The sequence below is a fragment of the Cupressus sempervirens genome, chromosome 10, assembly GCF_028749045.1.
Source record: "Cupressus sempervirens isolate cs-2001-9-10 chromosome 10, ASM2874904v1, whole genome shotgun sequence".
In the NCBI taxonomy this organism is placed as follows: Eukaryota; Viridiplantae; Streptophyta; class Pinopsida; order Cupressales; family Cupressaceae; genus Cupressus; species Cupressus sempervirens.
Genome location: NC_143127.1, coordinates 56,229,365 through 56,242,930, shown reverse-complemented (window position 1 = coordinate 56,242,930; position 13,566 = coordinate 56,229,365). Strand labels below are relative to the sequence as shown.

Sequence of the window (13,566 nt, the reverse complement as noted above, 5' to 3'; positions counted from 1 at the left end):
TATAGAGTTTCAATAAATCTAAATGTAACAAAGAGAAGATAAAATGATTTAAAAAGAATAGGAAAACAAATTTGAAAATTTACCCGTCAATATGATTTTGCTTCAAAACCTCTACAAATCTCTTTCAAATCCACCAAAACTTGATCTAAATCCTTGGAAACACCTTTCAAAACCTTGAAGTATTTTTTGGCCTAGATAGCAAAACACAAGTCACAAAATGCAGAATGGACATTTGTTTTGATCTCTGAAATAAGTACACAACCACAGGTGATGTTATGATCCTGTGGGCGGCCTTCACTAGCACCTCGGGGTTTTGGTGCAATGGTTTGTACCATGTGGTATCATAGCCTCCACCCAAGTTCGAGTCTCAGAGCGGGTGGCAACACCGGCATTGTAGTGTTCGTCCGGGGCTCATACGGCCAAGGGAGGGCCCACCATATGGGCACACATCCAACCCAGAGTTTGGACTGCGGAGTGTGGTGGGATGTTATGATCTTGGGGGGCGGCCTTCACTAGCACCTCGGGGTACCTTGGGGTTTTGGTGCAATGGTTCGTACTTGGTGATATTTAAAGTGCTTATCATTGATTTATCGGCGATAAGTTGCCCACTTATCAGCAACATGTTTTGGAGATAAAGTGTGCCAATTTATCACCAGCCAGAACTTATTGACTAAGTTGTCTTATTGCTTATAAGTCAGCAATATTTGCATTTATAAGAAATTGTACAATTTAATATTTAAATTGCTTCTACATTGCCCAACAAAATTCTGGAAATTGTGTCAAAATGTTGGCATAGTCAAACCTTCAATCTTTCTCTTCAAATGCCATTAACATTAATGGCATTTGGACATAAGACTTTGGAAATGTTGAATGAAGTGGGCCTTCTCTTGGTCATAGTGAGAAGACAATGTTTGAAATCCCAAATTAGAAGTGTTCATAAAAGCAAAGCATGCACCACAGGATGATGTCTTAAACAAATGCAACATTGTTGGTGTCCTTTTACTTGATGACCAAGTGAAATTGTTATGAATATGAGACCCACTTAATATGCCTACCTTCAATTTTGTTATAGGATTGAATAAATTGTGAAGGTAAGTGAGCAATGTGGACAACTGTTTCATTTTCCTTAGTACTCGATGGCTTGGACCAATGAATATAACTCCTTATCATATGTGGAGCAATTAGTTCCTTTAGCAGTAGAGAAGGTTTCTAAATTTTACAGAACAAATTGGTCATTTTTCCTTAAAACAACTCAAAGTGTACATTGTGAAGTATCTATCTCAATATTAGAAGGTTGTGAGGGATCTGATGGTTTAAGAACAAGTGCAAAACACACTTCTCTCAATATGTCAAAAGCTTGAAAATGTTTTTTATTTGTTTAAAGCAGTATTCCATGGGAATGCATCCCCTATGGTTTTGGGGTCGTACCTATCCTAGGGACGGAATAGGGACAGATTTTTGTCATCCCCTTTTTGACAAATTTGGAGACGTCCTTAAAACGGCCAATTTATTTTTGGCAAGAAACTTGGGGACAATCAGCAGTACTAGGGACGATTTTGCTTTCCCCTATCCGTCCTCAAAACTCCTAGCTGTCCCCTTTTTTCCAGCCAATCTGGTAAAGGCAAAACACTGTCTGCGTGGGCCCCTAGTCATCTTAAGGACATAATAAAATTATGCAAGTCATATTTGGTCCATTAAAACACTAAAACACTAACTCTTCTACTCATTTTTAGATTTGACATATTCACTAAGAGGAAGAAAAAAAACATAGAGCAGCAACAACAAAGAGGAAAGATCGCATTTAGTATTTACTATTTTAGTTGGACCTCTCTTTATTTCATTTTGATTTCATGCACGATACTTGGAGCCTTTAGGCATTTTGATTTTTGCTATATATGTATGTGATATTGTTATAATTGAAGTACTTAGTATTTTCCATTTGATAATATTTCATGTATTAATCTTCTAAAATGTCTATGGTATGATATGCATATTTGAATTTTGTCTCTATATATAAAAAAATATCTTATGTTTTTTATTGCAGTCCCCTGAGGTACCGTGCACTAAATTTTTCCTTCAACCCGTACCCATACCGAAAACACATCCCCATCTCGGAAACTCCGTGGAGCATAGGTTTAAAGACATCATTCGTCTTTGTCATTTGATTCAAATATGTGGCAATGTCTAAGTAATGAAGGATGGACTTGCCATAGAAGTTTGCAAGATAGAGAATATTCAATTTTTAGTTAGAGTTTGTTGAGGAACCTGGAGGATGTAAATGTACTAACACTGTTTGTAATTTCTATGTTCCAAATTACATTCTCAAGGCATATGTATATGATATTTAAGAGTCATGTCTCTTCAACTCTCATTAGTTATCAATAACATATGTTTACTTTGATTAAGAATGTGATAATAACTCTTCTATATATATATATATATATTCAATAAGTTTTATCTGAAAGAAGCTACAAAACATTAACACTCCCTCTTAGCTACGCAGGATAAACACACATCTTACCTCAAAGTAATATATCTTTCATAAGAAGATATTCAACGTTTTAATATCACATTTTATACCATGGGTATTAGTCTTCCAGAATATCAACATATGATATTCGCTAAGTACTCAAGAAAGTTTGATATCACATCTGATATCGTGATTATTTGTCTCCCAGAATATCGACATTCGATATTCACTAAGTACTCAAAATAAAAGTTTGATATCACATCTGATATGAAGAGTATTGGCCTCCCAGAATATCAATGATATTCGTCATATACTTTAAATAAGGTTTGATATTGCATCTGATATCAAGAGTATTAGCCTCCTAGAATATTAGTGATATTCACCAACTACTCAAAATAAGGTTTGATATCACATATGATATCAAGAGTATTGGCCTCCTAGAATATCAATGATATTCACCAAGTACTCTTTGAGTAATGGCCTCCTAGAATGGTGAGATGCAAGACATTCACCAGATACTCAATTTGTTTTATCTCATAATACAAGTTATTGTAAGAATGTCACCTTTCAATAACTTCTGCAAATACAAGTGACATCATTTGGAAGTCGTCACTTCCTCATGTTGTACATAGGGGTTAGGCCCATCAAAATCACATAGTCACAAGGTATATTCATGAATCACAATCCTCTTGACTGATACAATTTCTTGATCACTAGAGAATCCATCTTAACATGGTTTACTCCCTTTGAATCAATATGATTAAGATCTTCGAAGGTTCACATCCTCTGTTTGCTCCTTCTCTTTCAGGGTCGCCTCTAATGAAATATCAGGTTCCCTCTGAATCTCAATCTCCCTCTTCTTGCAATAACATTCTCAGAAGAAAAGATAAGGCAAATAGATCTCATAATACATATAGAGATACTAACATAAAACTCAAGGATAATAAATAGTTTTGCATAATTATATAAGATCATTCTAATAAAATATAGATAAAATATGATTTAAATATATACTTTGAACATATCATATATTTAATCTTCAATATATATATATATACATAGACATATATAATGATCATATATTTAATGTCATATTAGATTAATGAAGTTTGTATATATATATATGCACATCTTCATTGTCTTAATAATGTGAAGGAAGAAATATATTATCTCTATAATACACATGAGGTCAAATGGATATTCATCAGTGTGGGGGCCACCCTTGGTCACATCAAGGATCTACCCATTCGAAGGAGTCTTCAATACCCAACTATGAATTCACATACCTTTTTTGCAATTGGAATAGCATTGATATCTTTGTTGACCTACGCATGTCAATTGGACGCTTATGCCCATCCTTCTTGGATTCTCTGATTGATGGTTATTGGAGGCATCCTCGTGCCTTTATCTATCTCCTCCATTCCATACATTGGGTGGGTCCATATTGGTCATGGTGCTTGAGTTAAAATATTTAATATTATCTTCATACACATTCATCTGAATATGGAAATTCTATCTTCCCTTCTCATAAAAAATGTTCATAGAATTATATTCGACTGATTAATTCGCTTATTGAATGTGGTAAAGATTATAGTGCCTCTTAAGAAGGAATATAATATGTAGCTTCTCAATAGTATCATGCTTATTAACAAGTCATTCCTTACTCTTTTCATTATTTTGTGCTTACACATAAGACATAAGACAGGCTACACTTCCTCATTATTGTCCAGTATGGATACACAATAGTGTAGGACTGATATTATTGGTACACCACATCATGTTCCTTTGTCTTATATTCCCTTTTACTAGGATCATTGTGCAAGATGTTGTGGTTTTAGTTGTAGCATTCAAGGGAGATCATCATATTATCATTGTATTGTGTGTCTCCTGTAACATGTAGCTTCTTCAAATGCCAATGCCCCAAACCTCTTATTTGCTTCCAGTATTTTTTCCCTGCTATGTGATCACCAGTCACATCAACCTTCCCAATATATATATATTTTTTTTCTTAATGATTGATAACACTAGGTTGAAATGTTTTTTTGACTTCTTTTCTGGTGTGGTTTCTAGTTGAATGCTCTACCTTGAAGATTCTCTTTGATCATCTAGATGAGTATGTGACCTTCCTATATATCTTTCTTTGCGTCATGATAGACTAGTAATACAATTGCGGTATGAAACCTATTAATTTGTGAAACTTAACATGTTCTTTGATGGCACATAAGTCTGTGATTTATGCTACAATAGAGGTTCAACTTGAATATTACATTTGCGTAAGTAATTGTTTCAGTGACTAAACCCATCATATGTTGCACCCAAGTAATTAATCGGTCAGAATGAATTTTTTTTCATTCCAAGAACTCTTCTCGTTGTGTTACCAAACATATTATGTTAGTATCTCTATCTTTAATTAATCCCTAAGATCAGGCTGCTCTGATACCATGTTGAGTTTCTTGGAGGATGTAAATGTACTAATACTGTTTGTAATTTCTGTGTTCCAAATTACATTCTCAAGGCATATGTATATGATATTTGAGAGGCATGTCTCCATAAAGACATGCCTCTTCAACTCTCATTAGTTATCAATAACATATGTTTACTTTGATTAAGAATGTGATAATAACTCTAGTATATATATATATATATATATATATATATATTGAATAAGTTTTATTCGAAAGAAGCTACAAAATATTAGCAGAGTTGAAGACATTGGCTAGGTGTGAGGAAGTTCCACTTTTGTTGGGTCTACTAGATGAATACTTGTAAAGTTTTGGCATATGAATTATTCTATTGAAATGCGGAAACATAATTCAAATGCTGAAGATATTAAGTAGATGATAGAAAATTTGTTTGGACATGTTAGAGTAATTATTTGTTTGCACTTATTAATTAAATCACTTTGATTTAATTAAATAAGTTGCCTATTACTCTAGTTTGCTTAAGCTATCTTGTAGGTGCATATAATTAATATTTTATTAATTATATTGTGCAACCTAGCTTTTTTAGGCTTTTAGGTTACCTTTTTTGGGTTTCGATCTCCTTTTATAAGGATTGATCTCTTTGTATTTTTTATCAAGAATCCGTTGAATAATATTTTTCTTTCTGTTGCACTAGCTTTATGTCTTTTTTGATCATTGTTGATATCGTTTGTAAGCATCTTTATGCAAATGCACTGAGATAAAGTGCCACTCTTGCGTTTCGGGATTCTTTTCATCATTGTGATTCGCTGTACTCGCACTATTTTATAAAGTGTCATGGGGGGGGATAGTTGTTTGCTGCTTATAGGCCCTCTTCCTCTTTTGCCTCATGCAGTGTCGACGACACGTGCCTTTATTCGTGTCTGTACCTCACTCTCGATGTGTTTGGTTCCTATGTTGAAGGAGATTTTTTGGCCCATCTTTTCAGTTGCCTGTCAACTCACCTGCATTAGTGGGGGGTTTATATTGTTGTTCTATGCTTCCTTGGTTGATGGTTTGTTAGTGTGAGCTATGTATTTAGTACTTGATCCTACATACTAGGCGATTGTAGTGGCTAGCTACCTATGCATTTCGGTGAGATAGATCATCTACCATATAGATACGCTCGGTTCGTGCCTTCTATTTCCATGGAGGTTCTACAGATCAGCACCTTTTGACAAAGTTTTGCGGCTTTTCATGCTTCAGTGGTTCTCTTCATGATCTCTCTTTGTTCCTATCTTCTGGAATGTTCTTTGCTATCTCTTTTTGGAGTAGGGTTTTTTCCATTTGGTTTTCTCTATTTCTCCGTTTCATAGAGATTTTTTTGTGATTGGGTACCTGATCAGGCCTTGTTGCCGGGACCCATTTTTCTGCTTTCATAGCTGTGCTAGGTTAGCTTACCTCGTGAGCTTCGCTTAAGGGGGGCTGTTAGAGTAATTATTTGTTTGCACTTATTAATTAAATTACTTTGATTTAATTAAATAAGTTGCCTATTACTCTAGTTTGCTTAAGCTATCTTGTAGGTGCATATAATTAATATTTTATTAATTATATTGTGCAACCTAGCTTTTTTAAGCTTTTAGGTTACCTTTTTCGGGTTTCGATCTCTTTTTATAAGGATTGATCTCTTTGTATTTTTTATCAAGAATCCGTTGAATAATATTTTTCTTCGTCTGAGTTTTTCAGATCAAACCCTTGCCTCTTCTTGTCTTTTTCTTCTCTGTGACAAGTTTTCTTGGGCTTCGTGGATTTGATTGGCGTATTTGCTCAAATCCTACAGGACAATCTTCATATGCCTCATTCATTAATTGCATGAAATGGGCAGGAGCATTGGTGATACCAATCAGCGTTTCCCGAGGAGATTTGAACTAGTGACCAAGTTTTGATACCACTTGTTACAAGCTAGGTTGTTGTTGCACCAAAAGATCAACCTGTCAATGCTTGATACAACCACTAGACTTATAGAACATAGGAGATGGTTAAGCCATGTCACGAATCCTAAAGGGGAGCATTGGCGGTTAGTCCAACAATGCGAACCCATGGTATTAAACTGTTAAGTCAATACTGGCCTATTTTATACATCTGGGTTTTGTTGGCTTTAGTATAGGAATATTTTGACCTATTTTATACATGAGTTTTACGGGCCATCATATAAAAATGGTTTTAAATTCTTTTTAGAGAAGATTGTACTTTAGGGGTTGGGGGGAAAACTTATTCCTATGTTGCTTTAATATTGAAAAACTTTGAGACACAACTTGAGATGATAAGTAAGATATTTTCCACAGCAAGTCAAATTGTGATATTGCTATTAGGATTTAATTGTGTAGTTTTTGCAGTGTTATCCAGGGACACGTCCCTGTATTATTTTCAGCCGTCCTTGTCCTAGAAACGTCTCAGAGACTTGGGGACACCTAGGGGACTTTGACTTTGACTTCGAGAACAAATTAGACGTTGTTTCTCAAAGTAACACAAATTTGGCATATGAATTCTGCTGATTCTTATATTATAAGGTTCTATTATGTACAAGTACATGCTTTATCCATGTTTTCATATAAATATATTAAATTTCTCTATATATTTTAATTTTCCCTATTGTTATATAATTGTTCCCATTTGCTGTCCCCCTCCGTCCCCAAAATTGGCAAATTTTTTGCTGTCCTGGAAACCCATCCCGCTGTCCCTTGCCGTCCCCGTCCGAGAAACTTGGGGGAACATAGAGTCTCTGAGTCAAATTCATTGACACATGTTTCATGAGTACTGGTTTACACAATCCCATCTCTCGGGATTCAACTTGAATGTTGAACTATGTAGTGACTGGAACTTTATGGAAAGGGATGTGGTATCATATCACGAGAGTTGCTAATAAAAGCAAGAGTCAGATAGCCACAATTCAGAGTCTAGGACAAAGTGTATCATGCTAACAAGAGCAAATACTGGATACTATACTGGGCAAGTTCTTTTAGTTGGGAAGCAAATTTATTGTAGATAAATTATCCAGTCAATGTATATGTTATCTTATTTTATGTGTAGCCTACCATATAGAAATGCCTGCATGTCCATTCTAGGAGATATGGTACTTTCCTTGTGGTGATATTTGTTTGGAAATTAATATTATCCTAGTACTAATAAATTCAATATTGGCATTCCACACACATGTTTATGATTCAATTTGCTTTTAGTTTGAATATTAGAAATGTCAATTTCTGCATTTCTTGTTTTCTATGTAAATAATGTTGGTCTACTTGCTATTACTGTACCTGATCTTGCAAATGGCTCCAATTAATTCATTGTGCCTTTGTTCTTGTACTTTGGGAGCAATAGTTTTGTATCGTGTAAGGGCAAGTTTTAATGTTCTAAAAATAACATTTAATTAAATACAGGTGAGTCATCATCCCATGACTGTTGCATGCCACTGCGAAGGCAGGGGGTGGAAGTTTTGGGGAGATAGTACCTTAAAAAGCAAATTTGGGGGTCGCTCAATTCAGCTTGTTCCTGAAGGAGTTCTCACACTGGAGTTTGATGACGGTGAAGTATTTGAATGGTCTAAGGTAAATTAGAGTTGTTCCAGAGCATTTTGAATTATTCATGAATTTTGTATCCATTGCTAATACATAATTCAATAAGTGAGTTTTATTATTTATTGACTTGCAGGTCACTACATCCATATACAATCTAATTTTGGGGAAACTATACTGTGAGCATTATGGGACAATGCGTATACAAGGCAATCGCGAGCATTCTTGCAAGTTGAAATTCAAAGAACAATCTATGCTGGATCGTAACCCTCATCAGGTGACTTGATTATTCTATAAAAATGCTCTATGGTAATGTACATTGTAACAGATTTCAACTCTTATATATTGGGTTGTTTCAATAGTTTTGGCATACTTCTGGACAAACTGCTCATTGAAAGGCTTGGTTCTGTATTTCAGGTTCAAGGGGTGGTTCAGGATAGGAGTGGTAATACAGTATCTACATTGTTGGGGAAATGGGATGAAAACATGTACTATGTTAATGGTGACATTAATGTGAAGTCCAAGCAATATGATCCATCATCTGAGGCTATTTTATTGTGGGAATCTAGCAGACCCTCAGATTTTTCAACTAGATATAACTTCACAAATTTTGCTATAACACTTAATGAGCTAATACCGGGATTGAAGGTAAAATTTGAAAACTGATGGTCAATATTTTTGTCCTGGGCAATTTGTCGTTGATTTGTAATGAAATATTCAATGTAAATTAGGAAAAGCTTCCACCAACGGATTCTAGGCTCAGACCAGATCAACGCCATCTGGAAAATGGAGAATATGATTTGGCAAATGCAGAAAAGTTGAGGTTGGAGCAGAGGCAGCGGCAGGTATATTCTAATTGAATTGATGATGAGTACTCCCAAGGACATTTTATTTGATTCTTCTATAGCGTATATAATAACTCAACCATAGCACTATTGCTAGATGATATACAAGGAGTTTGTTTACTGAATGTAGGTGAATCAATACCAAGTTAGACAAGTTTCAAACAGAGTTTACATTGATTAGTTTTGTGCTTTGCAGGCTAGGAAGCTCCAAGAAAGAGGCTGGCAGCCTCGGTGGTTTCGCAAAGAGAATGGGAAGAACACATACCAGTACATAGGAGGATATTGGGAAACTAGAGAGCAAAGGAAATGGGATTCTTGCCTTGATATATTTGGTCAAACTACTGAGAGCTCTTGTGATTGAAAGGGGGTCTTGTTGTCATGATTAGCTCAATTCGTGTAAAATCTGTGGCATTCATGATCCCAATTCCAGGATACAAACAGCGCTGTTTGTCAGAAGTTATAGTCTGAAACAAGAAGCTTGAATAATCCATTCTCACATTTGGCCCTATATAGTTCTTTTTCCGATCCTGTTAACCTAAGCATTGTAAATTTCTAGTGGATGTTATTCTGAGCAACCAATTACGAGTTCTACAAATTGTGGATGAGAATTTTCAACCTTGCATGAGTTTGTTTATGTTACTGTATCTTACAAGTGGCTCAGCCACAAAGCCATTCTTTCATCCACTAATAAATTCCCGAAGGAATTTCCACAGTTTTGCAGTGATTGGAAAATTGTTCATTACCTCAAATCGGATCTTTTAATCATTGACCAATAACTCCCTTGCAACTCTAATATAGGCCGAAATAGGGAAATCTAGTTATTAGGTGTACAAAAAATTGTGCATCTTTCTTCCAAGGTTTAGTAAGTTCCTGAAGTAATATCAGGACAATTTTGCATTGATTGGATAATTATTCATTAAATCATCTCATACACGATCTTTTAATTATTGTCCATCAATACGCATGAAACTCTAATAAGGGTCAATTAACAAATCTAATAAGAAAATGCACTAAGGGTTGTGAGGTTTAACTCAAGAAGTCAACCTTCAAGATACTATTATGATTCAAAATGGTATATTTGTAATCTCAACTCAGCTCAAATAAAATGCTAAAGCTTCCAGAAATGTAACATTGGCTTGATTTCTCTGGAGCTCTATGGATGGTCGATTTAATATTAAAGACAATGCATACATGAACTCTGATCCTAACTTCATGTTTGCCACTCCAATTGTATGATTCTGGACGTACAAATATGCACCACATTGATTGATCTACTGATACGGCAGTCTTGGTTACAGCATGGTCTAGAGTGGCATCACGTTGCAGCAAGATTTGTCTTCAAGCTGAACTTATGTGGAGCAGGGTGCCAGCTATGGTGTAGATTGCACGAGTGTTTTCATGATGGATTATTGGTGCCATGTGGTTTGATGTTGGCACTAGGTGATGAAGTGTTGGTTTTGATCGGCCCATCTATGTGATGAAAATGAACGTAGATCATCATGGCTCTCCTCCAATATGGTATATAAACCATAATGCACAGGCTTGATCTTGTGTTTTGGACCCTTGAAACATTTGATTTGAAGATGCCCGAAGCACTTACTAACCACCTTGAACTGATGAGTGGGGTGTGATGTATTTATTGTGCATTGTACTTGTATTATAATGCAAGAAAACCTGTTGAGTAGATGTGTTGTTGACATCTGATTACCTTGAGCATTTCTTTCATGGTTGAGCATGCATGAGTACCTGGGGCATGATAGGTGATGTCGAGTCTGATAGCTCGTGAGAAAATAAGACATATAAAGTAAGCGCTCTTTCAGGATCAATGGGTTCGGGGTCAATGAAATGAATAGAAACTACTGTAGGCACACTAAATGATGTACACATTATCATAACTAGTTTGCACCTAAAGAGGTGCAATGTTACTGCGGATAGTTAGGTGGAATTTGTTTCTCCCAATTCATTTTGGATGTGATAAGAAATGTATAATTTGTTTAAAATTAAATAATATGCATTATCCTCTAACTGTCGTTAGGGTTAGGGACAACTTTTTTAAAATTAAAAAATATATACTATATTTTTCTTAATAGAAACTATATTATGTTTTCCAATACAAGATTTAATAATTTAGAATTTAAAAAACATCAATTTCCCTCAACCTATTTTGCCAAATAATGTATTTCATGAAATAAAATATAATCGTATGAGAAAATATGTCAAAAACCAATCTCAAACTACCTTTTTTACTTAACCGAATTTAATTTCTTTGAATGGGATGGCCGGTGCAAGCATGGAGGTGTTTTCCAAAAAGATCCCGACTAATTGAATCGACTTGAGAATTATTCTCCAGGCACAATCTGTCGCCGTGACCATAAAACTGCTGGGCTTACCTCAAACAATTGGGGATTCATACTTGTTCTTGAAGGCCGTTGATATTGTTATTGGACATAACATCGCTTACTATGATTCTGAAATCCTAAATCATCAACACGGTTACAATGAATGGGCCTTTGGTTTTTCTGATCATTTATCAGCTTTGGACAAGGCAAGAAATGCCTGTCATATGTGATTTCATGAATTGTGATGAAAGCGGGGTATGCACAAAATAGTCTCGTTGAGAGGGATTTGGACACATTTAAGCATTGGTAGGTATGAAGCCAAATACCACAAGATTTACCGGCATCCTCCTAGCCTATACCAAAAAGGTATATTTGGAGCAGGGTATGGCTATTGATTAAAGTATCATAAAGAGTAGAAATATGTTAATGTTGTAATTGAAAACCCCTTGATAGACCTGTATGACAAATGTGGAATTATACAATAGAGTGCACAAATTATTTGCCAAAATGCCTGATTGAAATGCACTACAGTAATTTCTGGATACACATACTAGGGAGTTTTTAAAGAGGCCTTCCAAAGTTTCAAGCAAATGCAATTTGCTGTCGTGAAGCCCAAATCCACAACCTTTGGAAGCATCCTCTTAACCACTGTCAACATGCTAGATTTTGAACAAGGGATGGAAATTCATCATTAGATTAGTTGAAAGCGGACACATGTTAGATGTGGTAGAAGTCAATGCCTTGATAGATATGTATGCAAAATATGGAAGCATATTGAATACGCTCAAACTGTTTGGCAAAATATTTCAATGAAATGTCGTTTCATAGACTGCAATCATGTTTGAGAAGAGATTCCATTAGCTTTTCTGCCTACGCAATTAGAAATAGACCGAACCTAAAGGGTTCCTTGTTCTACATACACAGAATTGATTCCAAAACCCTTCTCTCATATTATTATTTTCTATGTTGCTTAAAGAAACTTCAGATGTCAAAGCTCCCCATCTTGGGCCATTGTCAGCACAATGGAGTCTCTGCTAAAGCAGATAGCTCCCAAGGGAAAAAGCCTAAGATAGGTGTTCCACCTCCTTTAAGCCCTGGTTTCACTCTGTTCATAAATGGTGGCATCTTAAAAGAGCCCAGGATTGGCTAGGGGAGGAGGAATCCTTCTGCTCAACAAGAAAACTTATTATCAATACAATGACCAGGGCTAATTACAGAACAATCAACATTGCTCACATTGTCAAAAGCATCTAAAGCCTTCTGAATCAAATTTCTTGATTTAATCATTAGCATATCCAAAAGAGTCAGATCAAAAAGGCTCACGGGATGGGAAACCATTAGGCATTGTTTAAGGCTAATTTCGTTCACATTTGTTGAAGCTCTATTGCGTGATGGGTTGTTTTTGTTCTTTTAATTGTCTCTCTTGTATCTCAGGAATAGAAATGGCGTAGTTCTTCGGTCAATTCCCATTTTGGTATAACTGCTGCTCATATGGTTTTGAGGGATCCGTGCACTAAAAGCAAGCGTCAAACAGCCTTGTTTAACCTTCATGACAAAGATATTTGCAAGAACTATCAGTTTCTCCAATGTCTTCATCTGTTGAACATTCATAGTCAGTTCTAAAAGTCTTCAGAGTTTGAATTGTTGTCTTCTTTGTTTAGTCTGATCTTTGTATTCTTTGTACATAACTAGCACTTACGTCTTTTAAGGGTGCAAGGGTTACGCCGATAGTTTTATATATATCAAATAATGTCACAAAAAGTTTTCTAATAATTTTTTCCATACATAGTAGAACATTAGAAAGATAATTTTAAATTTATTATTATTTTTTCTTCCTTTCTAACCATGGAATACACCTTATTAAACCTTTCTTTCGTCAACGTTTGTCCTTTCTTTTCAATAATTTATCTTCTATGCAACTTTGGTTGGTATCTTTGC

At 35.4% G+C, this 13,566-nt stretch overlaps 1 protein-coding gene across 1 annotated transcript in view; it reads left to right on the top strand.

The window, feature by feature from the left end:
- The window catches only part of LOC149532538 (oxysterol-binding protein-related protein 1C-like), a 49,268-nt gene extending 39,267 nt beyond the window's left edge, over window positions 1-10,001 (top strand). Inside the window, exons 6-10 of the mRNA XM_089806459.1 lie at window positions 8,310-8,477; window positions 8,581-8,721; window positions 8,862-9,092; window positions 9,176-9,289; window positions 9,486-10,001. Coding sequence (XP_089662585.1) covers window positions 8,310-8,477; window positions 8,581-8,721; window positions 8,862-9,092; window positions 9,176-9,289; window positions 9,486-9,650 — 819 coding nt within the window. The 3' untranslated portion in view covers window positions 9,651-10,001. The remainder of the gene's footprint in view (window positions 1-8,309; window positions 8,478-8,580; window positions 8,722-8,861; window positions 9,093-9,175; window positions 9,290-9,485) is intronic.
- Window positions 10,002-13,566: the final 3,565 nt, after the last annotated feature.